Genomic DNA, 24,457 nt, shown 5'->3' on the forward strand with positions numbered 1-24,457 from the left:
GTGTAGGTCAGAAAGTATGGAAAAACGATAATTGTAGCAAAATGACCTAATATGAATGAATAGGGGCGGGGTAGGAAGGTAAAGTCTGTGGTGTATTCACGTCCTTGCCAGGGAGCGATAATCTGCCCGACAGGAAGGAATATTAAGGCATGTAAATGTAATGCAAATGTAAATGTAAATGAATTTATATAGCGCAAATCACCAAGCGGTTTCTAAGCGCTTGCTTAGGGAACCCGCCCTGGTATTCCCCTGTGAGATAACCCCAGCAGGGTATCTGCAAGGTGAAAGCCAGGCATCCCACCGCGAGGGGCCGTTGTGGAGATTAAGCAAGCTATTGCCCAGAGTCGCAGAGTGTGATCCCGTGAATCGAGTAGGCACCGGAGCGAGAATTGTTGAGTCCATGGACATTTTAGGACTCAAGACCCCTCTGAGCCGGGAATTGAACCCTTGTCCCGGGCTGACCTCTGCTTCCAGGTCTGCTTCCTCTAACCAGTGAGCCACACTTCTCCACTTGGAACAAACAAATTGTGAAAGTGTCTGCCTGTCTGATGTGGATTGCATGTCTGCCTTTGGAGTGAGAGGGATTGGTGAGGTGTGTGTGGCTCCAGGGAGGGCAGGATGAGTCAGTGCTAGGCTGAATGGGAAATCTGCAATTGGAGTAGTGGCAGGAGTTGTCCCCTGACCCTGAATAGGTCTGTGCCTGCCTAGGTGAATGCTGGCTCCGCCCACCTGTGGTGTTGCTGATGACAGCCCCAACCTGACAAAGGAGGGTGGGAGCCCTGTAAACAAAGTGCTCCACACCCCCCAGAACGAGTTGAGGCTGGATTTGCCCAAGCCCTGTGCCAGGGCAGAGAATGCAAAAGTGGTGTATAAATATTGGGGCTGTGACCTCATGAAAAGTGTGCTTCCTTGTGCTTTTGAGGACTAGCTGCTGCTGGGCTCCAGAAGGTACCTTGATGCGGGACTGCCTCCCTGCTGGAGGGCCCTGTGAGCTGGCCTGCCTGGGTCTGGCCTTGTGCCCCTGAAACTTTGCTCTTTGGAGCTGTGGCCCGTTGCGCCTTGTGAAGCACTGTATCCAGATTCCAGGAAAGGAGGAATGTGGGGCCGTGCAGCACTGTGCTGCAAAGTGCCTACAGAGGGAATCCCAAGTGTAGAGAATACCCCGAGTTGCTGGAAGGAGTGGGAGCCCAGCCTGCATTGCCACTGCTTAGAAGAAAGGGAGCCTACCCCACATTGGTGTGCGTTTAGAGGTGGGAGCCCACCCCATCTTTATGTTGCGAGAAGCGGGAACCCACCCGCATGATTGCGCCTTTATTTGTCTAGCGGGAGCCCACCCCTCATGCTGGTACCATTATTTGTGGAGCGGGTGCCCACCCCGCATTTCGTGCAGATCAAAACCAAAGCGGGAGCCTACCCCACGTCATATTGCCTCCTGGAGTGAAGCCCCCACAGAAAACGGAAAAAACAGAAGTCAGGTGGGACTCGCTGGGTTGTAGGTGGGCCAGCAGGAAAGACGATGCCAGAGCCCCGTGTGGTGCTACTTGAGTCAGGCCGTTGTAGCCTGGTCCTGGGCAGGGCTCCCGTGAGCTGGAGAGAGCCCCGCGGAATTGGCCAAGTCGAGACAGAGCAAGACCACTCCGGTGACTGCAAGAGAGCCTCGGAAATCAGGTTTTGTGGAAGCCTGATCGAGGGAGGAGTCCTGGAATTGGAGCTTTCTGGGCTCTGGTAGATGCAGGAGTGAGACCGGTGTCCCAAACAGGACGGTGTGTCACGGATTCCGTCAGAAGAACCAACCCCGGTGAGTGGGGCTGTACGTGAGCCTTTTATTTCTGGTCCGTGAGCTACACCGGAGGAGTCCCGGTGCAGGGGTCACTGTGATTGCTATAGTCCTGACGAGAGGGATTCATGCGGCACTGAAGTGCTGAGGCTGAATTCCTTGTTGGGGAGCAGTTTGTATTGGAGAGTCTCGGGGCCAGTTTGTATTTAGGAGTCCTGGAGTGGGGCTCAAAAGGGCACAGTGGTACCAGGCCACATGATAACAGCTGCACCGTGAGAGAGAGCAGGCAGCTGCTACATTGGGGACAATTGTGGTAGAGTTCTAGTGGGGATTTAGGGGAAACGAGGGGCCAAGGCCTAATTTCCAGCTGCACCACGAGAGAGAGCGGGCAGCTACAATGTGGGGCATTATTTTTCCTTTCTGATGATGAGGGAATGAGATACGCTCCTCTGCCCCAGCGCATTGCGCACCGTGATTTTGCTGCATTGGCAGCTACGACCCCTGACATTTAGGACAAAGGGCATTTGGGCCCCAGAGAAGGCCAGTTCATCTGGGGTCATTTCAGTGTGTCTGCTAAGGTGCTGTGTGCACTTTATCTGTGGTACTGGGGTGCAGTACTCATGTTTTAGGCATAATGTGTTTATTCCTAATGTGGTTTATTCCTAATGTGTCTATGCCTATTGTGATGCCTATGACATAATGTGTTTATGTTAGGAAGTTTATGCATACGGTGTTCATGCCTACAGATATTGCATAATGTGTTTATGCTTGTGATTTGTGCATAATATGTTCTATGCCAAATGCTAATGTGACCTATTGCGGAGGTCATTATTGTACCAGTAGTTACTGGTTGTGATATTTTTACTACTTGTGCTTTCTAAAGGTTCTGACAACGGCCTGATTGGCCCTGTCCTGTATATAATCCCCTATGAATATTGCCTAGTGACAGTTGGCACAGTTTATATTGTGTGATTATGATTCTAATGTGTTTTGGATAATACAAAGGCTATTTTTCATATAACCTTGTGTTAAAAGGGGTTCAAAGACAACCAGTAACCAAAGACCCCTTTATGTTGCCCGGCGGTGTCGCCTCTATGACCCACCAATATTAATCAATGAAGAAGCAGGCGCTGGAGACTGGAAGGCAGGAAACGAGGATTTTATTCTCTCCGGAGGAGAACACATCAATTCAGACAGCAAGTATCGTCACGAGGTGCTCTAACCACATCTCTGAGGCCTGGCCTCTTATACTAGGGTTTATGACCTTTATTGCACGTAACACATTCTCGCAACACTTTGATATTTGAAAGAACATCCTCGGAATCTCCCCTTCAGGCCCGTTCCCACATACATTTACAGTTGAATTCCCCACCCCGGTCACAACAGGTGATGATTGTCGCGCAGCAGGGCATTCCGCCGATTCACGGAATGCGTGGAGTTGATCGGATCTCATAGGGTGGGGGCTTTGATCGGCTCGAGGGTCTTTTGATGGGGAGGGGAAGCTTCCTACTGTACGGGGTAATAAACAGTATCCGCAGGGCCAGGTGGCGGCCTGGGAACAAGGAAGACAAACGGGGACACAGGGAAAGGGGGTTTGCATCAAAAGGATCTGAGACCATGAAAGGAATGAGGGGAGGTGTCGCGCTGGGAACAGGATGGGATTCTGTGGTGAAGCTGCGCTGAAGAGGGGTTTATGACCCAAGGCATGAGAGAGCGGGGGTTGTCAGCGTGTGGGGGATGCTTGCGAGGTTAGGAGAGAGAGAGAGAGACGCGCTGGCTATCAGCGAGGGGCAGGGAGGCCATGGTGTTTAAAATGGCTGCCGCTTATGCGCAAGGCATGTGAGAGTGGGAATGACCGGTGCGTGGGGGTCTTTCGTGAGGGTGATTCTGATCGTAACGGCTAAAATATGGTGGATGTGCATGACGAAAAGTGTGGCATCGGGAAAAAGGCAAGATGGCGTAGATAATGTTCACCAAACTGTATTAATTTTCCACAGTCCTCCCTTTAACATTTCCAAGACATCTTGCTGGCCTATTTCCTATCTATACCTATTGCAGCGGTCATAAGTAAGGGAGAGGGGACTTAGGCAAAAGAACTGTACATAAACATCACATTATAAACATCACATTGAAAAATCTCATCATCTAGTAGGCGGGTTCATCGTTAAGTTGGTTGCAGAAAAAGTCATAGTAATGCAATATCATACTAGAATTATGTAGCGAGGGCGTTGGGTACAGATCATAGATACTTATAGTCATTTGGAATAGGAACTGGTAAGTTATCATATAAGTAAGTCCTTTTTGTACTCGGCGGGAGCATAGTCAGTCCAATGGTGGTTGGGAGAGAAATGAGATATAGTAAATATCAGAGTTCTCAGTGTCTTTGTCGTCTTCTGTTGGCACTGTTAAGCACCTGGATTACAATTCGTTCTGTCAACAGGAATGTTCATGTGGATTGAGTCGTTGGAGGTCTGCGGGCGGGAGTGCATCTTTGTTTTGTTTCGCCAGACCTCTTGAGAGGAATGCATCATGGTTCCGGAGCACGTGCATTTTCTTCCGTAACTCAGAGCATAGTTATTAGGAGGCAGAAAGGATTGTGATAAAAAGTGCAATTGTCTTTGAGTGGTGGGGTCTGTTTGTTTCTTGAGTCTCTGTGATGGGTATTTCCTGTTGCTTCCATCATCATCGAGGCGTTCAGCAGCGGGTAGAACCACATACTTCGTTCATCTTCTCTTCGGGGGCGACCCTTGGTGGAGTTCTAGGTCACCGTTCTGAGATTAATATAGTTCGTGGTCTACTTAGTCGGAGCTCCCTCCCTTTTGACGCAGGGAATACCCTTCTCTGGATAGCTCAGTAGGATTTGGAGGAACTTGAAAGTTCAGGTGGAAAGGTGTGTGTGTGAACAGTCCTTATGGTAGGTCGGAGGAGGAGGGGATGGAGCAGGGCCAAGTCGGGAACAGATCAGGGGGACGGAGAATTTGAGACAGGCGGGTCCATAACCAGGTTCAGAGAGCGGGGACTTTTTTTTGGCACACGTCGATCATAGAGCAGGGGCTTCAGGTCAGCCCCTTCCTTAGCTTTGTCTGAAACAGTGCCTTATCCTGCGACTCCTTACTGCCGTGGTCTCGCCTTGGCCTCCGTCGCTGAGGTTCCACGATCCGCAGTCAGGCCGCGTGCTCCCACATCCGGTCTCTTTCTTCTCCGACAGTGGTACCCTTAAATGAGTTCGAAAAGACAGTCTTTAGAGATTTTGCAGAAGAAGGTAATTACATAAACCTATTTCTCTCCCAACACCGAGCAACTGGGGTAAACATCCGCTACATTGAGATTTGCAGCCAACGTATAAACAATTGATGATGGGTTTGCTGGATTTCCTACAACTTCCCTTTGTGGCTAATTCCTTGGCGTTTTGTTGGTTATTACATTCATTTGTCGTGGTACGAGGTCTGATACCCATTCATTGCATTCGTCTATTACAGTAGATGTCAGTTCTTCTGGTAGAGACCCATTTCCCTAGTATGAGTCTTGCAAGGCTAGGCCGGTCTTCAGGGCTTTGTATCTTACGGAAAAGTGCAACGTGCTATTCACCATAGTCTGATAGGCATCCTTCTGAGGGATGAACATAGGCTAAACGACTCTCCATTACATCAATGCGTCCTATCTTTTAGCTAAACATCCTATTTTCAACAAGGTTTACTGCAACAAGTTCCTTCAGTTTTCGATCTAATTTTAACTTTGCACACATCTTTCTAACTTTCTATATAGTTTCTCGCAACCTGGCTACTACAAAAACTCGGGGGGGCTTGCGATAATTATTAAACTTATCCTTGGGGTGGGTGGGGTCTTATGGAAAACAACTAGGAACACAGCGAATTGGAGCAAGGGGCGTTTTTCAGATTCTCGTTCAGGGCAGCTGATACCAAACTGGGGGCATTTTGGGAAGACGGGGGTGTCTCGATCATTTTTTACTGCTTGGGGTATGGAGACAACTTGGAATGGGGAAGGTCGCGTTACCACAGACATTTTTTTTTATTTATTTTTTTTTTTTTTATCATAGAAGCCACTGACAAATCGTTCCCTGACTGTGGGTCAAATTTAGGGAACCTTAGTCGTCTTACCTGTCCCTTTCCTTTTGGCCAATTTAATTTTCATCCATATTTAGCAGAAAAGGAGAGGTAGTAACGTGGTATCGATACGATTTTATTTAGGACGAATTTGTGCAAATACTTGTGGTATTTGGGGCCAATCAGGAGGTGCACCAGGTTCGCCAATTAGGTGCCAGTCGCTAGGAAGAGGGAAAGTGTGGAGGGGTGAAGAGAGAGAGAGAGAGAGAGAGAGAGAGAGAGAGAGAGAGAGAGAGAGAGAGAGAGAGAGAGAGTAACAATAGGCCAAATAGTACACGTGTGACATGGAGAATGACCGTGTATTGTTTGGGCTATTCGGTGCATTACCCAACGTTAGACGTTTCGGGTCTGTGTTAGGATGTAGAAAGCATGCAGTTTTGGGACGGAAGAGCATTAGGTCAGGTACAAAAAGGTCGCGCATTGAGTAGGGTGTCTTTTTGTGTCGTCTTGCAGCGTTAGTCCGTTTTCATGCATCGGGCGTGACGTGGCTCCAGATCCTTTACGGTACCCTAATCGGGACTCCAATGTAACCTGCAGAGGGAAAAAAGGAAGAAAAGGGAGGGGGAACAACATCCGAGCACATCAAATGTACGGGCACGAAAGTCCTTTACTTACCACATACTCGTACTTATCTCCTCGGGATATAATCCCTAGGGTCTTGGTTTCTGAAGTCAAGGGGGCGGGCAGTGTGATAGGTGGTTCATGGGGGGGTTCGAGGGTGGCATTATGGATCGTGTGTAGGGAAACGCTAAAAAGAGGAATCAGAGGTGCCTAGCGCGAGGTACCTGGTTTTGTAGAAGTATCTGGCCATCGGGATCCTTAAATCATTCCCAAAGCTGTGATGTTCTAAGGCATATCAGTTCTTCGGTCAACCCTGTCCCTTAGTACCTTCGACCACCATACCTTTATAACATTCTATCAATCACACCGCTTTACTTTACCCATTCTCAGAAGTCGAGGTCCTTCTTCATACGTTAGTTCCTGAGCTTAGTCGCATATTTTGGAGGCAGCGTATCATACCTTTGATTCGATCATCACTCCAGGGCCGAACAACCATTTTTCAGATAACCTTAAAAAAAGAGCAGAACGGTTGCGCACAGAAAAAGCCCTCCCACCAATTCCCACATTTACAAAAGCATGTGATGCCTATTCATAGTTTGGAAAACCTTTATTTGCATAATCGTTCAGTACGTAAAATGTGAGAGTGCAATCATATTTTGGCCGGACATGTCGACGATGGAAGCACATACAGTAGGGGGGTTATTTTGTAGCACAAGAACATGTTAAAAAGGCCTAATTAATTATTTGCAAGTAACTAAAGACGTTTCATTGCGTGATGAGGGATCAGGGGCATTTCAGTTCATAAATGGAAACACAGTCAAACTCATCGTAATCGCATTTCCTAGATGTATACCGTGGGTGTGCATCATAAGCGACGTTATGTACCAGTTACAATAAATATCAAAATAAATCGTTCATTGGAATCAACATTTTTACGGGACCCCCTTTCGAATGTTCGCCAAGTGAACCCTCCTCCCTTTTTCATCAAGTGCGCAAAGGTTCGTATATATATCTTAGTACATCAAGTCTCATTAGCTAAGGAACACCACGAGGCATCCGTTAGTTCCTATTGATACCGGCGCCATTTTGGGCGAGGCCGGTTTAGTCCGGAAGTAGCATCAGGGGCAAAAATGTCTCCGACGATTGGCGGTTGGACCAGGGTCCTTTTCGGCAGTTCAAAAAACCTGTGCTAACAGAGGGGCTGGTGGTGTGGACCGTCAATCAAGAGAGGGAGGGAGGTAGAGTCTTTCTTACCGGGTCATGTTGATGTTCAGCCGGAACTTACTCGAGTTTGTTAGCCCATAATGTTCCTGGGTGGTTCAGACTGAAGCTGGTGCAGACACGAGAGCACCGCCATCTTGCTGCTGTGCCGTGGTTATTTCATTAGTGATCAATGCCGCTGTTCCCCACCGGAAGCCTGAAGGGGCCGAGGGCTCTTGGGACTTTGGTAGAATCTTCAAAGTCGAGGGGATGTTTGTCGATGGTGGGGGCTTGCGCCCAGGTGGGCAAGTGCCCGAGTTGCAATTTTCGGACAAAGTTACTCCAGCGGCCTAGACCCGCCTTCCAGAGGGCCCAGGCGCCATTTTGAGACCCTGCAGCTGCCGCCCTTCGTCGTATCTATCAGGAGTGGAAGAAACTTCTTGTGGTGATGAAAGCGGAACATCATGCTGTTGGAGCAGGGCATTTTGGTTCGGGGCGCCAGGGTGCAGCTGTGGAGCCTTCATCTGGGGAGGTGAGGGAGACTCATCCGTGCCGTCTCCCTCTCCCGGCGCATCCCACGCCGTCCCTTTGAATCAGGGGTGCACATGATGACCACCCTACACCCCTGATTCCGACTCTTGGGGGACCATTGTACGTCCGGTGCTGCGCAAGTATGCCCGTCGGACATTGTATGTCCTGTGCTACGTAAATATATGTGCGTCGGACATTGTAAGTTCTGTGCTGCGCAGGTATATGGCCGTTGCCCGGCTGGAGGACATCGGCGCCGGGCCAGGGCTGGGAAACCTCCTACCTGCGGAGGCGGGAGAGGCTCGTCCGCGTCGCCTCTCCCTCCCTGCCCACCCTGCATCAGTTCGATGGAGGAATTCGTGATGGCCGGACCAGGAGATACGAGGGAGGGGGTCATTTGCATCCGCCCCCTCCCTACTCGTGGCCCGGGGGACGCCATCCCTGGAAGGGTAGTATGGGAAGACCATTTCATTGCCTGCTTTGAGGAGCCTCCTGTACCTTCTCGCCGGCGATCTCTTTTGGTCTATGGCTGTTGGCAGGCCCCGCCCCACACGTGCTATGTGTTTCGGGTGGGCGGGACCGTCGAACTGTTACATTTCGAGGACTTCCGGAGTGAGCGTAATATGTTTTGTAATTCTCCTATTAGTACAGTTTGCTTTAGAGAGTGTTTTACTAGTTATTCTATTTACCGTTGGTTGTGTGTCATCTTTACCGTAATTAAATCCTAAATTATATAACAGATGCTTGGCTTCCTTGAGTCCTTTCTCTAACGGGGGTTGTTTACACTGGCCTGTAATTGTTTTTTTTTGTTTTTCAGAGTGGGGGAGCAACAGAGAGCAATCAGTCCCAGAACTCTAACATGTCGTTAAAATTGGTCTGACGAAATCTGTGCCATCGAGCATAATCAAGCGTGGTGGTTCTATCCGTCCTGTCCGTGCTAGTCTGATTGGTTTTTATCTCGCGCCTTTTCCCTTTCTGTCGGCCAGTTCTTTCTGTCGACCCTCCGCTCTTACCTATGCTCTGTAGAGTCGGGCATTGGGCTTTCCAGTGCCCGAGGCATCTACAGAAAGCACATTGGTTTTGTTTTAAATCTGTTCGTCCTGTGCATAGTGTCGGGGGATTACTTTCAGGTCGTTGTGTCCCGGGGTTGTTCTGTCGGCACATCCCTTTACACCGTTCCCTTTTCATGTCTACTCCTCAGAACTGTGCCATCACTGGCCCTTCCCTTTGCCTACTAGACGTTTGGAGGGTTGTCCGTCGTGTCTCTTCACCCTTTCTGACTTCATCGCTTTCCTTTCGTCGTGTGGCTTCTTTGCGCCACATACCGAGACTATCGAGCATAATAGGTGTTGTTTCATTCCTACGAAGGGCTATTTCTACCGTTTCTATTTTGTCAAGATCGAAGGATCCTATCAGTGGCCACTGACTTTCTCGATCCTTTTTCGTATATTTATGCCACAGCTGGCTATAGGCTATAGCGATTAATCCATGCTTCATGAACATGTCCTTATTAGGGGTGCCTTCCAGCGGAGCCGGATGGTTCATCTCTAATAAGCGGTCCGGGCTAAACAGGCTACTAACCAGTGGGGAGAAGACAGGCATGACGGATCACAATGGGGATAATAGTCAGCACTACCTATCTTATCACTGCGTGCAAAGACTAGACAGAATATTTCTATTCTACGTTGTTTGCAGGCAGTGAATACCTCATGAACCAATCTTGAGCAATCAATGTTAGGTCAAAAATAAAAAATCAATATGGTCAATGGGGAGAATAAGTAGGCTCGCAAAGGTCCGCGTCACCTACCCTTTCACTATCTGCAAAGAGGGGACCTATTCTTCCCTGTTTGCAGACAGAGAATCTCCAGAAAACAATCTATAACAGTTAATCAATGGGGGAGGGGCAATTGTTCAGTGGGGGAGAAATATAGGTCCGACGGATGCGTACCTATCCTTCACTGTTTATAAAGGGAGAGCCTGTTGTTTCTCCGTTTGCAGACAGTGAATCTCCAAATAAATTAACAAAAAGTAATACTAGTATTTTCTCATCAATTATCAATCACTTTCGCAATTCGTCGTGTTTACACGACCTTACCCGGACCGCATGGACAGTTTCTTGTCTTCCGAATCCAGCGCCCGATCGTCCTCTTCTCTTCGTACTCCTTGCGGCACTCCTGATGGTTCCCAGTCAGGACCGCAGATCACTCGAGAGAGGTCTGTTCGGAACCAGTGAAGTTCGGATGATCGGCTGTCAGACGAGGGTCTATCGGACAGGGTACCTTCCGATCGTTGCAGTCGTTCACTCTGTCGTCAGGACCTCTCCCACTGGATCCACGAGTCGCTGATGGGCCCCACGCTTGGGACGCCAATTGTTAAAAGGGGTTCAAAGACAACCAGTAACCAAAGACCCCTTTATGTTGCCCGGCGGTGTCGCCTCTATGACCCACCAATATTAATCAATGAAGAAGCAGGCGCTGGAGACTGGAAGGCAGGAAACGAGGATTTTATTCTCTCCGGAGGAGAACACATCAATTCAGACAGCAAGTATCGTCACGAGGTGCTCTAACCACATCTCTGAGGCCTGGCCTCTTATACTAGGGTTTATGACCTTTATTGCACGTAACACATTCTCGCAACACTTTGATATTTGAAAGAACATCCTCGGAATCTCCCCTTCAGGCCCGTTCCCACATACATTTACAGTTGAATTCCCCACCCCGGTCACAACAGGTGATGATTGTCGCGCAGCAGGGCATTCCGCCGATTCACGGAATGCGTGGAGTTGATCGGATCTCATAGGGTGGGGGCTTTGATCGGCTCGAGGGTCTTTTGATGGGGAGGGGAAGCTTCCTACTGTACGGGGTAATAAACAGTATCCGCAGGGCCAGGTGGCGGCCTGGGAACAAGGAAGACAAACGGGGACACAGGGAAAGGGGGTTTGCATCAAAAGGATCTGAGACCATGAAAGGAATGAGGGGAGGTGTCGCGCTGGGAACAGGATGGGATTCTGTGGTGAAGCTGCGCTGAAGAGGGGTTTATGACCCAAGGCATGAGAGAGCGGGGGTTGTCAGCGTGTGGGGGATGCTTGCGAGGTTAGGAGAGAGAGAGAGAGAGACGCTGGCTATCAGCGAGGGGCAGGGAGGCCATGGTGTTTAAAATGGCTGCCGCTTATGCGCAAGGCATGTGAGAGTGGGAATGACCGGTGCGTGGGGGTCTTTCGTGAGGGTGATTCTGATCGTAACGGCTAAAATATGGTGGATGTGCATGACGAAAAGTGTGGCATCGGGAAAAAGGCAAGATGGCGTAGATAATGTTCACCAAACTGTATTAATTTTCCACACTTGTGTGGAGTGTCTTTTGTGGTGTGCCTAGTGTGTTGCTGCTGTTTGTGTGTGTTGCACAAACGCTTTACACATTGCCTCCCGAATAAGCCGGACTGCTCGTGCCAAGCTACCAAGGCGGTGAGCAGGGGGTATCTTCGGTGTGTAACTCCCTTGCCCTGACTGGTTTCTGCCTGGCTTTGGCGCAAGCCTTACCCAAGCAGAAATCCCATTTCTAACAGAGGGTGGATGCATGAATGAATCAGTGGATGTGTGAATAGATTCATGAAAGTAAAGATGAGTGACAAAGTGCATGAATGATACGTTGTTGAGTACCTAAACCCATCAATGACACAATAGGTACTTTCATTCACACTCCAGGCCTATTGGCATTGTTAATGCTTGTTACTGTTAAAAAGGTGCACTTCGCAACAGCAGCTGAGACATAAAGTGAAGAAAGATGATACTTAATGCTCTCGTCCAGTCCTGACATAGAATCAATAGCCATGTGTGGATGTGAGACTAGGGGACAGACCAAAGTCACAATTGAGTACAAACCTGACACAGCCTAAAGATGCGGAAACTCGATTAACAGCCCGAAAAAGGGTGGAGGCACCCTGGGAGACAGAGCAAAGCGAAGAGCCAAAGACAAGTGATAAGGAATCAGAGAGGCAGGTCACAGATACTCCTGAAGAGGAACATGATATGTTTCACCGTGACCCCGAAATGCATAAAATGTAAGCAACTGTGTAATTTTTATACCACGTATCTAGTCTAAAGGTTTGTATTATATTACACGAAACAACTAAGATCGGTCGTTTTACAAGTACCAGTATTATAACATTAAGCTGGTGTTTCTCGGATGCATAACGATTACATAGTTACTGGCGTTGGGCCAATATTAGGACATTTTTCGTTTGAGCAGAATCACAGAATGGAGACTTGAGGTAAGTAAGAGACATTTGAACATTTGATCAAAGATTGGTAATGACCCGAAGTGGTGGGAGGTAAAGATGCCATCGGGGGCGGGAGCGGAAGAGGAGGGAAGAGGGAGTGAGTCAAATGTTGTTCTTTTGTACATTGTGGTGAACTTGTCTTCTTTTATTGTGTCTTCAGGACCCTTCCCGAAACCGACCCTTCGGATCACCTCCGGGAGCGCGACCGTGAGAGGAGGAAACCTGACTTTGAGCTGTGCGGCTGCGGCACCGTACAGAGATATGAGATTTATTCTGAATGGAGGTAGAATCGATCGCCCTCCACAAGACCCTCCTGGGACCGAGGCCGTCTTCCACTTCACTAATGTAGACTCGGAGCACGAGGGGAGATATTACTGCGAGTACTATTCCAAAGGAGCCCCCCGCATTGAGTCTGACTTCAGTGACACCGTCGAGGTAACGCTCCGAGGTGAGAGCTGAGGTGTTCTTTTGTGTCTATCGCTGCTTTCGTGTCGTGTTCGCCTCTCGATTTAGAGGGTTATTTGTATTGATCCAGCGTCACTATAGAAATTCTGTCTCTCTACCTAATACTCACCATACTAATCAAAACCAAGGCCCATACAACCGGGACAGAAAAGTGTGCAGCTGAATCATATGGCCTAATTAATCACACTATCTAATCAAACTATGTACATTATATACAACTGCAGTATAACATTCTATTCATAGACTCTAGTAAACATTTAATTAGACCATTTGGGTTAATGGATTTAGATGTTGGTAACGACTAAATGATCAAGACCAGCTTGACGTTTTAAGTCTTTTATTTTTAAAGTTTCAAAGTTTCAATTTCAAAATCTTTATTAGCTCATTTATTAATTTCAAACATTTTTATTAAATCAGTATTATCCATTAGTTTTTTAGCACAAAAGTCTGACTCTTCAAAATTGCACAAAATTAATGAATTAAAATAAACATCAACCCTAATTCCCTATGTTAAGCTTTCTGACCTGAAAAAGAAAAACGTTTAATAAGCATTCAGAATTCGTACGTGTCCAAGGAAAATCGGACAGCACTTTGCCCTCAGGAACAGTCAACCCCGCTCCCATCAATGGGCTAAGTTTTTATACTTTTTCTAACTCACTAATCTAGCTAAACAATATATTTTTAATAATTTCCAGCACCCTGATTGGTTGCTGTCTGTCAGACCACCGTGAGGCCACCGCTTCCAAATATCAAAAACGTCACTCGTCATTGTCCATTGACATGAAGCGACACCGGCTTCCGAAGGATTGATACAGTAACCAAAGTCAGTTCTCTGTTTCCTCCATAGCTCGGCCAAACCATCCCTTGTCATTTCCTTGGCCTTGAAAAAAATATCATTCAGAGCACATTATGCACAATTGTCTTTGTTTAGGCTTAAGTTTATTTCAGAGAATAATTTTCGTGGAAAAGCTTCAACATGGCTGTGCTTGGCTCTGCTCTCAGTCGGGCTAACCATCATTTTCCAAAACTAGGCCTCAAGCCTTTCTCTCAGGCTCGTATTCAAACAAACAAAAAAGAATAATTAATACAAGAAAAGAAAGGCGTTCTGTTACCTAACTTCCATTACTAATGTTATCCCATTAGTATAAATCACCTAGCAGAAGCACATAAAAAGCAGCACATTTATAATCTACCATTCTTCATAATGTCCAGCAGGTTTTTTTATAAATCTGAAATGATAAAAAGAAATACAAACACAACATAGACAACAACGTAACGTAGACACTAGCACATATAAACTAAGCACATGCCATCAATAAATCAGCCGCATTAATGTTGACAAAGGCAATAAGACAAACAAAACAACATTAGTTATGTATTATAAAACATACTTGCAAATGCAACAAGAGCACATTTATCATTAAACCCGCGTGTAATGCAATGATGAACTTTTAACCTAAATTGATTTAATACAACAAACATGCAATAACACATTAATATATTAGTTCATGTTACAAGGGATTAACTTCACGAGCCAGAATAAAATTATTTCTGAAGCTCGCTCCATCAACTCCCTCATCTGGTGATTTCAAAATCACCAAAAAACACCCAAAATTTAGAAAATGTTGAACCCAATTTAGAGACATCACATATTGAGCTCTTTCAGTATTAGTCTCCCTAAACCCCTGTTTCTGCTGTTTGCTCGACACTTTCAAACTGAGCCTTTCGCATTTCCTCTAACTCATATTCCTTTTCTTGTTCCTTTCTGAGGTTATAAATTCTCCTTTTTTCCTTCTGATGCTTCTTTCTCTTGTGAATCATGCAACTCATTTTTAGCAGCAATGTCACCATAATGATGACAATTACTGGACAGAGCACTTTGCCGATGATTGAGCCACCAATCTCTGAAAACCATTCTTTAATTGCCTCAATCCTTTTGCCTATTCGTTCAGTGAAATTTTGTTCCTCCAGGGGTTCTATCTCTTCATGAAATTCTGTTATGTTTTTAATAAGCAACTCTATATTCCGACTCTTGTCAGGAATATATGTACAACAATGCTGGACATGTAAAACCCCACAGACTCCTCCCTCTTTTGCAAGCAGAATGTCTAATACAAGACGATTCTGCAAAACCATGCTTCTAGTAGCAACAAGTTCTGTGTTGACTAATTGAAAACCACTTGCTGTATCTGTATACAATCTATCTACAATTGTGGAAACCTTTCTAATTTTTATTGAATTTATGGTAATTCCTACCATAGGAATGACTGCACCAAAAATGTCTCCCAAGACTTCTGTAAAACTTTCTCTTTTGTACCTGTTCAGGTCTTCTCCAAATTCAAAGGTACCCTTTTCATTTCTGTCAACATGGAAATTTTTGGGAAAAACTAATCCAAGATAGCAAGTCCCATACCAATGGGCTGGGAGGCTAAAATATGCCTTATTACCACAAATAAAATAAATTCCAGGAAAAATTGGATCTCTACCACCCTTAAATCCCCATCCCCCTATGATACGATAAGTATCCTCACATTGACTAGCGCCAACAAAAAAGTTATCATAAAGCGTATTATCTCTTCTAATGCAAATTTTACCACTAACTAGTTCATCAATGTGTATAGCTGCATTTGTGTTAACACCATTAAGCTTAGCATCCTCCATCTGCCAGAACTTGGACTTAGCATGTTTTAGGACATCATTTCTTTTGTAAATAGCCCTTCTCTCCTCAACCATATTCAGGAAAGTCTTTTACTCAGCTCTCATCTTGCATGTTAAATTGTTTCTATAAGCATATTCATAATTAAGTTCATTAGTTACTAAGAAGAATTCCCTCATCTGCTTTGCAGGCTTAACTTTGTTTAAGCTATTTACAACTTTGAGATTGGCAAAACCTCATCAAAGTCTGAGTAATAATACTCCAGTCGACCAGTTTGATAAATCAGACTAGCAATTACACTACAGGTGATGCCATAAGTGAGAGGTAACATGTTATAAGTAACCCCCTCTGAGACAGAAGCAAGCAGCTTCACACAGACATAGCAATCCTTTACATTCATTACTTTAACATATTCAGACAAAAGCCTAAAAAATGAATTGCTAGAAAAATCTCCCACAGATCTATCTTGATGTATCTCTGGATTATGCTCAATAATTCTGCTAGACTTGCCAGCATGTTTTTCATGTTTAGTCTCTACCTTACTTGTTATATTAGTCCTAAGTTTCTGTTTATCAATACCAAAAGGATATACTACAGCTAAAATTAACCAAACCAGTATTAAGAGAACCACACAAATTGAAGACATCTTGCAACATCTTTTCAAAATGGAGCACCTTGAAGTATCTGAGCTAGGCATTTTAAAATGAAATAAACAAAATCAAAAATTTAACATAAGTAATGAACTATAAAAACTAAAATTAAAATATCCCCCCTTTTTAATTTTTTTTTTAAAAAGAACCCTAAAACAGCTTTTCTTCGACCTTGCGTCACATGAACGTGTATATTTCAGCTAACTTAATTTCTTTGACCTTATGTCACCTAACACATTTCCTTCGGCCTTTTGCCAGGAATTTAAAAACCCTTATCCAAAATTAAACAGCTTCAACCATTGTCACTAGCTTCTTCCAAATCTTCTTGACTACTGCTTCCTACCTCAACAATTGGCGGGATTATTATGTACGTCCACTCTGGGGACTTATACTTTTGATTTGGCTTTATTACTCTTTTTGTCTTACGAGTGATTACTTCAATTTTCTTATTCTTTTCGTCATTCTTATCAGAGTCACCTCCCTGACTAGAAACTTTGTTGATCTGTTCTTTTGATTTCTTTACTAATTTCAATTTCAGGTTATCTTCTGGCCAAATATTTCCTTTTCTCAAAATTTTCTTTTTCGGCACGTTTTCGTTACTTCCAGCTTTCCAAGCTCTTTTTCTGAATTTTCTTATTTCAGATTCTTCATCACTCCCATCTGTGTCTGTTTCTGAGACTTCAAATCTGTATTTAGGAACTTCTTCAATCTTTGTAATGGCTTTGCAATTACCGAAAATCCACTAATCCATTGACGACAATATCCAACTATTCCCAAAAACATTCTGACCTGTCTTTTTGTTGTTGGGGGCTGTATTGCTCGAATCATTTTGATTCTTTCAATAGTCACTTGTCTGATTCCCTTTGCAAATCTGTGACCAAGATACTTTACTTCTTGTTTGCAAAACTGTAATTTCGCAGGTGACACTTTATGTCCCTCATCTGCCAATCGATTTAAAAGAGTAATGGTGTCAGTTACACAATTTTCTCGTGTCTTTGCTGCCACGAGAAAGTCATCAATATACTGGACCAATGTTGAATTTCCGGGTAAAATCAAATCTTTCAGGGATTTCTTTAATAACTGATTAAAGATAGATGGACTCTCAGTATACCCCTGTGGGATACGACACCATGCTAAAATGCGATTCTGGAACTAAAAGCAAAAATTTGCTGGCTCTCTGGATGCAGTAGAACTGTAAAGAAGGCATTACATAGGCCAATGACCGTGTACCATTCTGCATCATGCGGAATCTGATAAAGAATTACCGCAGGGTTTCGAACAATTGGGCAACATGGAACAACAATTTGCTTAATTTTCCTTAAATCCTGAACAATACTGTATGTTCCATTTGGCTTTTTAATACCCATAATCAGTGAATTACATGGGCTGCTCTCAATCTCTTTTAGTACACCTTGGCTTAAGAATTTTTCAATCACTGGAATGACACCTTCAATTGTCTCAGCTTTCATTTTGTATTGTGTAACATTCGGAAAATCTATTCCTTGTTTTACAGTATTTTTTACTGGATCCACATTTTTCATAAGACCCATATCATTTCCAGTTAGGTCCCAAATTTCTGGTTTGACTGGCTTTTTGAGCTCTTCTGGCAAATCATTTTTGTCAAAGACAGGAAATAATAATTTCCTTTCCTCTTCAACCATCAACATTGTTAATTTGTAATGACCATCTACTTCTGATGTTTGTAACTCGATGCCATCTGGTGAGCAATATATCTTGCAATTCATTTTGCACAATATATCACGACCCAGCAGATTTACTGGACTACTGTCACAAACCAGAAACCTGTGTTTATCTTTGTAATTTCCAATCTCAACTGTTACAGGCTCTGTCAGACTTGTTTTAATTTGCTGATTTGCTACACCTACAACTTGGATGGACTCACCAGACAGAGGAAGGTTTTCTATTTCTGTTGATCTAACAGTAGAACGGGTAGCACTTGTGTCCACAAGAAAAGTGATATCTACATCATTCACTTTACCATTAACAAATGGACCAGACTGTTCTACCTCAAGAGTGGGTCCAAGCACACACTCTTCTTCCTCTCTCAGGCACCGTCATGAGTATTCTTCTGATGAATCACTCTCTTCCTTATTTTTCAACCAAAACTGTTGAGAAGCATTTGACATATTCATTTTCGACCCATTATTTATCTAATTACCTCCACAGAAACCTGTTTCTGGTGTAAACCTTTGAGCATTTACCCAATTTGGAAATGGTGCTTGTGGAATCTGTCTCTGCTGAATTTGGCTCTGTTGAATCTGACTCTGCTGATTCGCTACCTGTCGCTGTAGCTGTCGCTGCTGACTTAACTCGTTTAACTACTGCTGTAGCTGTTGCTGTTGCTGCTGATTTAACTCACTCTGCATCTGCGAATTTAATGAAGTATTTTTAACATTTTTGGGCGGGTTTTTACACTTGCGCCTCCAGTGTCCAATTTCGCCGCAATTAAAACATGGGAGCTTCTGTTTTAGCTCTTCCACATTTACATTAAATTTAGGTTTATTATTGAAATTATTCTTAAATTTCCCTTGATTTTGTTGCACATTTTTATTTTCAAAAGCCATTTGCTGTTGTTCAGCTACTTTCACTTGTGCCCACATTGCTTTCTCTTTAAGATTTTTCTGCTTGGCATCTATCTCATCACTGCAATATTTTGCCTTTCTCAAAATGTCATCAACCGAAAGTGATTGCCAGCCCACAATTCCATTTTTAATCATCTCACCAATTTCAGGTCTCAGGCCATAGACAAATCTGTAAATAAAGTGGCTCATGTCCTTTTCCCTTAATTTTTCATAACCACTGTACTGTTTAAATACTAACAGCAACCTTTCATAAAAAGAATGTACTGATTCTTTTGGCTCTTGATTTGTTCTGTCAATTTTAACCCAGTCTACTTCTTTCGGGGGAATTTTCCCTTTCAGCCAATAAATTACTTTATGATACAAATCCATAACATCTTTGGATGGGGCACCTGTAATTGGTTCTTCTTTTGGCCAACTCACAGAAATTTTGCATTCTGTCCAAAGATCTGATGGGACAACAATGTCAAAAAATCCATCCAGATCAATCCACAGAACTTTTGACACTTTAATAAATCTGTCTACCTGTCGATACCATTCAACAGGCTTTTCTCTCAGCCGAGGAAAATCATTGGTAAATAACAGAATATCCTGTCTGGACCAAGGGACATGCACATATCCTCCACCTGCAATTTCCCTCATTGGAAATTCTGAAACAGTTTCACCTCTGACCCTTTTGTCTTGTTCTTTATTCTTTGACCATTTCATTCTCCACTTTCCTAATTCACCTAATCTTTTGAGAAAAGCTATCAATTCTTTAATATGGGTCATTCTTCCAGCAGTATTGAGATTATCAATATCCTTTTCAGAAAAATCCACTCTATAATGTTTCTGCAAATGTTTCTGTTTGCTCTGATCAATTTCTAATTCAGCAACTATTTCTTCAGTTGCTCATACCTGTTTTTCGTTTTCCACTGAATACTTTTACAAATAAAAAGTAATTCATCATGCTGATACAATTTCAGACTGTCAGTACCAATTGTGCCAATAATTAATTCCTCCAAATCAGCTTTTAATTTGGCAACATCAAGCTTTTTAAATTCAGGAGCTTCTGGAGACAATGCATTTTGTGTTAAATTTATTCTATTTATTTATTTATTTATTTATTTATTATTTATTTATTTTGTGTTAAATTTCTGAAGGACCCGGATCTGATTCTGCAACAGATGGTGTCTGAGAACCTGTTAAACTTCGATTTAAAGTTAAATTTGGCATCATAGATTTTTCTCTGTGAATTTCTGAAAGTTCAGAATAAAATTTTTCAGCCACTTTTTGAATTTCTGTATTCAATGGAACTGTCAAAGCAGAATGTCTATTTTCTCCCTGATCAAAAACTGGTACAACAGGACCAATTGTTACTGGTACTGTCACTGCTTCCATGCTTTTTGTTAATTGCTGAATTAAATCTTCCTTTGCTTTATTATAACTTGACATTTCTGGCATATCAGCAAGAGTTCTTTCCTGATTACTTTGAAAAATATTTCTCTGTTCTGGAAATCTATTTTCTCTGGGTGTACTAGAATTATTTATTGACCCTACTCTTTCAGGAAATTTTAAAAATCTGGTTGACCCTTCATTAGCTTCCCTAGGAGGAGGTGCACTTGGAGAAGTTCCTGTAGAAACTCTCGGGTGGATTGAGAATCTATTTGATAAGGTGGCGGTTTGCGTTTAGTGGAATAAATGTCTTCTAAAATTGCATCATCTAATTCCTCATCAAGTCTACTTTTCTGTTGAAATTCTTTTTTACCTGAATCTTTAGTAATCATTATTCTCACTGGATACAGACCATCATACATGTCTGCTTTTCTCCAGCATCTCACCTTGTCCTCATGTGTTTCTCTGTTTAGAATCTGTTTTGAATTTCTAGGTGCTGAACATGTGCTTTCACGTTCAAGCTCCATCATCTCAACCTCCCATTCAACTAAAGCCTCAAATTGTGTAGGTCTACGCTTTGGCACCAGATCCATCATCCTTTCTCTCAGGCTCCTTAAACCTTTCATATTAAATGACCCATCTTCTGGCCATGTTAATACACCATCCTTTTGTGTATAATGCATCCAATTTTCAAACCAAATTACAGTATGATAACCATATTCGCCTTCCATATAGGCTGCGGGTGTTTTGTACTTATGAAGTAATTTACCACCTCGCGTTTCAATTTTCTTGTCAGGTTTAAATACATTTGTCATTTTCTGAAACCATGAAGGCTTCGTTTTCTCTTTATCATACCAATCACTCATGTTTTAAATCAAAGTTACTTATTCCGAAACGTCCAAAATGTTTTCTCGGTGTTCCGCTACTTCAACCAATCTGTGCGCAAAAGACACCAACAAGCCAATCAGGTCAAGCTACGTCACTACCTTGCTCAACCAATAGAAATACAGTATTCAGAACTGTCCAATCTGGTATCAACTTGTCACTTTCACGTGAACCAATCAGTGTGCTTGCTGTGAGGTATGTTAGCCAATCAAAGCGCGGACCGAAATGACGTACACTGCCGCTTCACTGTGTGTTACTCCGTAAACTCACCCCTTCTTCAAAAAAACTTTTCACAGCGCCATTTTAAACAATACTTTTCCAATGAATTTCAATTAGAGACTACAAATAAACAAACCATTTGTCTGTTTCGCTAAATAAAGTAATAGTTTTGCAAACATTCAGAATTCTTTTCGCATAAAATAGACGACGCTATTTTTATACGATTATTCACACATTCAAACGGAAAACCCTGATCATACCAGCACAAAATCTTGGCAGGACTTGAACCAACCACAGAAATCGTCAAACGTTAATAAGAATAGACGACGCCATCTTACCCTTCACTCAAGCTTGGATAAATCCTATTACTCTTTTCACAAAAAGTTTTAAAACGGGCTCACCAGGTCCCTATGCTTAATGCTTCAATTTGATAGGCGATCCTCACTATTACATTCAACCAGTCACATCTAAGGCCCCTAAACTTGTGCTGTACGTCCACAACACTTTGCGATATATTCTATACCACAATTTTGAAACAGAACAAGTGCATTGTGTAACTCTTCTAGTCACACTACTCTTTGCCGGCAACCAACCAGGAATTTTTCACACTGCAGGAAAAGTCCTTTCGACTACATAAAACAACTGAACAAACTTAACAATATGTTTTAGACATGTATCCTATGTAATTAACATGTAACATGTCAGTTACCATAGCAACCGAACTCTGCTACCAGAGATTTGATCCAGCTTCACTATAGAAATTCTGTCTCTCTATAAGCACCAATCTCTACCTAATACTCACCATACTAATCAAAACCAAGGCCCATACAACTGAGACAGAAAAGTGTGCAGCTGAATCATATGGCCTAATTAATCACACTATCTAATCAAACTATGTACATTATATACAACGGCAGTATAACATTCTATTCATAGACTCTAGTAAACATTTAATTAGACCATTTGGGTCAATGGATTTAGATGTTGGTAATGACTAAGTGATCAAGACCAGCTTGACGTTTTAAGTCTTTTATTTTTAAAATTTCAAAGTTTCAATTTCAAAATCTTTATTAGCTCATTTATTAATTTCAAACATTTTTATTAAATCAGTATTATCCATTAGTTTATTGGCACAAAAGTCTGACTCTTCAAAATTGCACAAAATTAATGAATTAAAATAAACATCAACCCTAATTCCCTATGTTAAGCTTTCTGACCTGAAAAAGAAAAACATTTAATATGCATTCAGAATTCTTACGTGTCCAAGGAAAATCGGACAGCACTTCGCCCTCAGGAACAGTCAGCCCCGCTCCCCTCAATGGGCTAAGTTTTTATACTTTTTCTAACTCACTAATCTAGCTAAACGATATATTTTTAATAATTTCCAGCACCCTGATTGGTTGCTGTCTGCCAGACCACCGTGAGGCCACCGCTTCCAAATATCAAATACGTCACTCGTCATTGTCCATTGACATGAAGCGACACCGGCTTCCGAAGGATTGATACAGTAACCAAAGTCAGTTCTCTGTTTCCTCCATAGCTCGGCCAAACCATCCCTTGTCATTTCCTTGGCCTTGAAAAAATATCATTCAGAGCACATTACGCACAATTGTCTTTGTTTAGGCTTCAGTTTCTTTCAGAGAATAATGTTCGTGGAAAAGCTTCAACATGGCTGTGCTTGGCTCTGCTCTCAGTAGGGCTAACCATCATTTTCCAAACTAGGCCTCAAGCCTTTCTCTCAGGCTCGTATTCAAACAAACACAAAAGAATAATTAATACAAGAAAAGAAAGGCGTTCTGTTACCTAACTTCCATTACTAATGTTATCCCATTAGTATAAATCACCTAGCAAAAGCACATAAAAAGCAGCACATTTATAATCTACCATTCTTCATAATGTCCAGCAGGTTTCTTCATAAATCTGAAATGATAAAAAGAAATACAAACACAACATAGACAACAACGTAACGTAGACACTAGCACATATAAACTAAGCACATGCCATCAATAAATCAGCCGCATTAATGTTGACAAAGACAATAAGACAAACAAAACAACATTAGTTATGTATTATAAAACATACTTGCAAATGCAACAAGAGCACATTTATCATTAAACCCGCGTGTAATGCAATGATGAACTTTTAATCTAAATTGATTTAATACAACAAACATGCAATAACACAGTAATATATTAGTTCATGTTACAAGGGATTAACTTCAAGAGCCAGAATAAAATTATTTCTGAAGCTCGCTCCATTAATTTTCAGCTTTTGTCCTCTTTAGTTAGGGAAACTTAAGCTCGTTAGATTTTCACACAGATATCGCAATGCTCGGGGCTCATTGGGCGACTAATGCTTCCTATAGAGTGAAGCCATAAGAGACGGACCCAACTGAGGTTTCAGAGAAAAGCTCTGTGTGAGGCAATAGCTGGGAAAAGCTGGGGTGCGGTGTGTACTGGGGAGGAGAAGATGGTTAGTTTCTGGCCTTTATGATTGTTTGTTTCCCTCTCACCACAGACGCCTATCCGAATCCATCGGTTGTGTTGAGCCCCGGGAGCCTGGTTGCCAGAGGAGGAACTCTGGCCATAAACTGTAAAGCGGAGTATCCGAACATGAGATTTTTTCTATACAAAGGAAGAGACATTTACCGTCAAGTGGACCCCCCTGGAAGCGAGGCCGTGTTCGTCATCAGCGGAGTCCGAGAGAAGGATGAAGGGCGCTATGAGTGCCGTTATCATTCCTTATATGGAGCGGCCGTGTGGTCTGATCCCAGTGACCCCTTCCAGATCAGAGTCCTAGGTAACACTGTGATACTGTGACTTTACTTAATCTCTCTCCTTTCCTGTAAAACAACTCGATGTTTCTGACACTCACTTCTCTTGGCCTGCTCCAGTCTAACGCCCGTAGCTCCTCGCTGCTCACACCGAACACACAGGGTTGTTCCGTCACTTTGGCGGGTCTAACCAGAGCGCAAGATTCGCTTGAGCGTCAGAGAGGGCAGCACGTGCCAGGCTGGAACATGGGAAGAGTGGAGGGAGGGCTTGTAAGAGGAAAGAATATATCCCACATCTTTTCTACCTATCTCCTCCCTCATTTACAAATCTGTCAACAGCTGTGCAGTATTTTCACTCCAACTAGGGGC

General features: G+C 43.3%; 1 protein-coding gene across 6 annotated transcripts in view; it reads left to right on the forward strand.

Annotated features, from left to right (window-relative positions):
* LOC147701649 (immunoglobulin superfamily member 1-like) overlaps positions 1-24,457 on the forward strand; it is a 932,114-nt gene that overhangs the window by 504,291 nt on the left and 403,366 nt on the right. For all 6 annotated transcript variants that reach the window (XM_086930282.1, XM_086930278.1, XM_086930279.1 and 3 more), the window contains 2 exons: positions 12,627-12,914; positions 23,833-24,114. In XM_086930282.1, the coding sequence (XP_086786408.1) occupies positions 12,627-12,914; positions 23,833-24,114 (570 nt within the window). The remainder of the gene's footprint in view (positions 1-12,626; positions 12,915-23,832; positions 24,115-24,457) is intronic.

This window comes from Lissotriton vulgaris, chromosome 7, assembly GCF_964263255.1.
Source record: "Lissotriton vulgaris chromosome 7, aLisVul1.2, whole genome shotgun sequence".
Taxonomy (NCBI): domain Eukaryota; kingdom Metazoa; phylum Chordata; class Amphibia; order Caudata; family Salamandridae; genus Lissotriton; species Lissotriton vulgaris.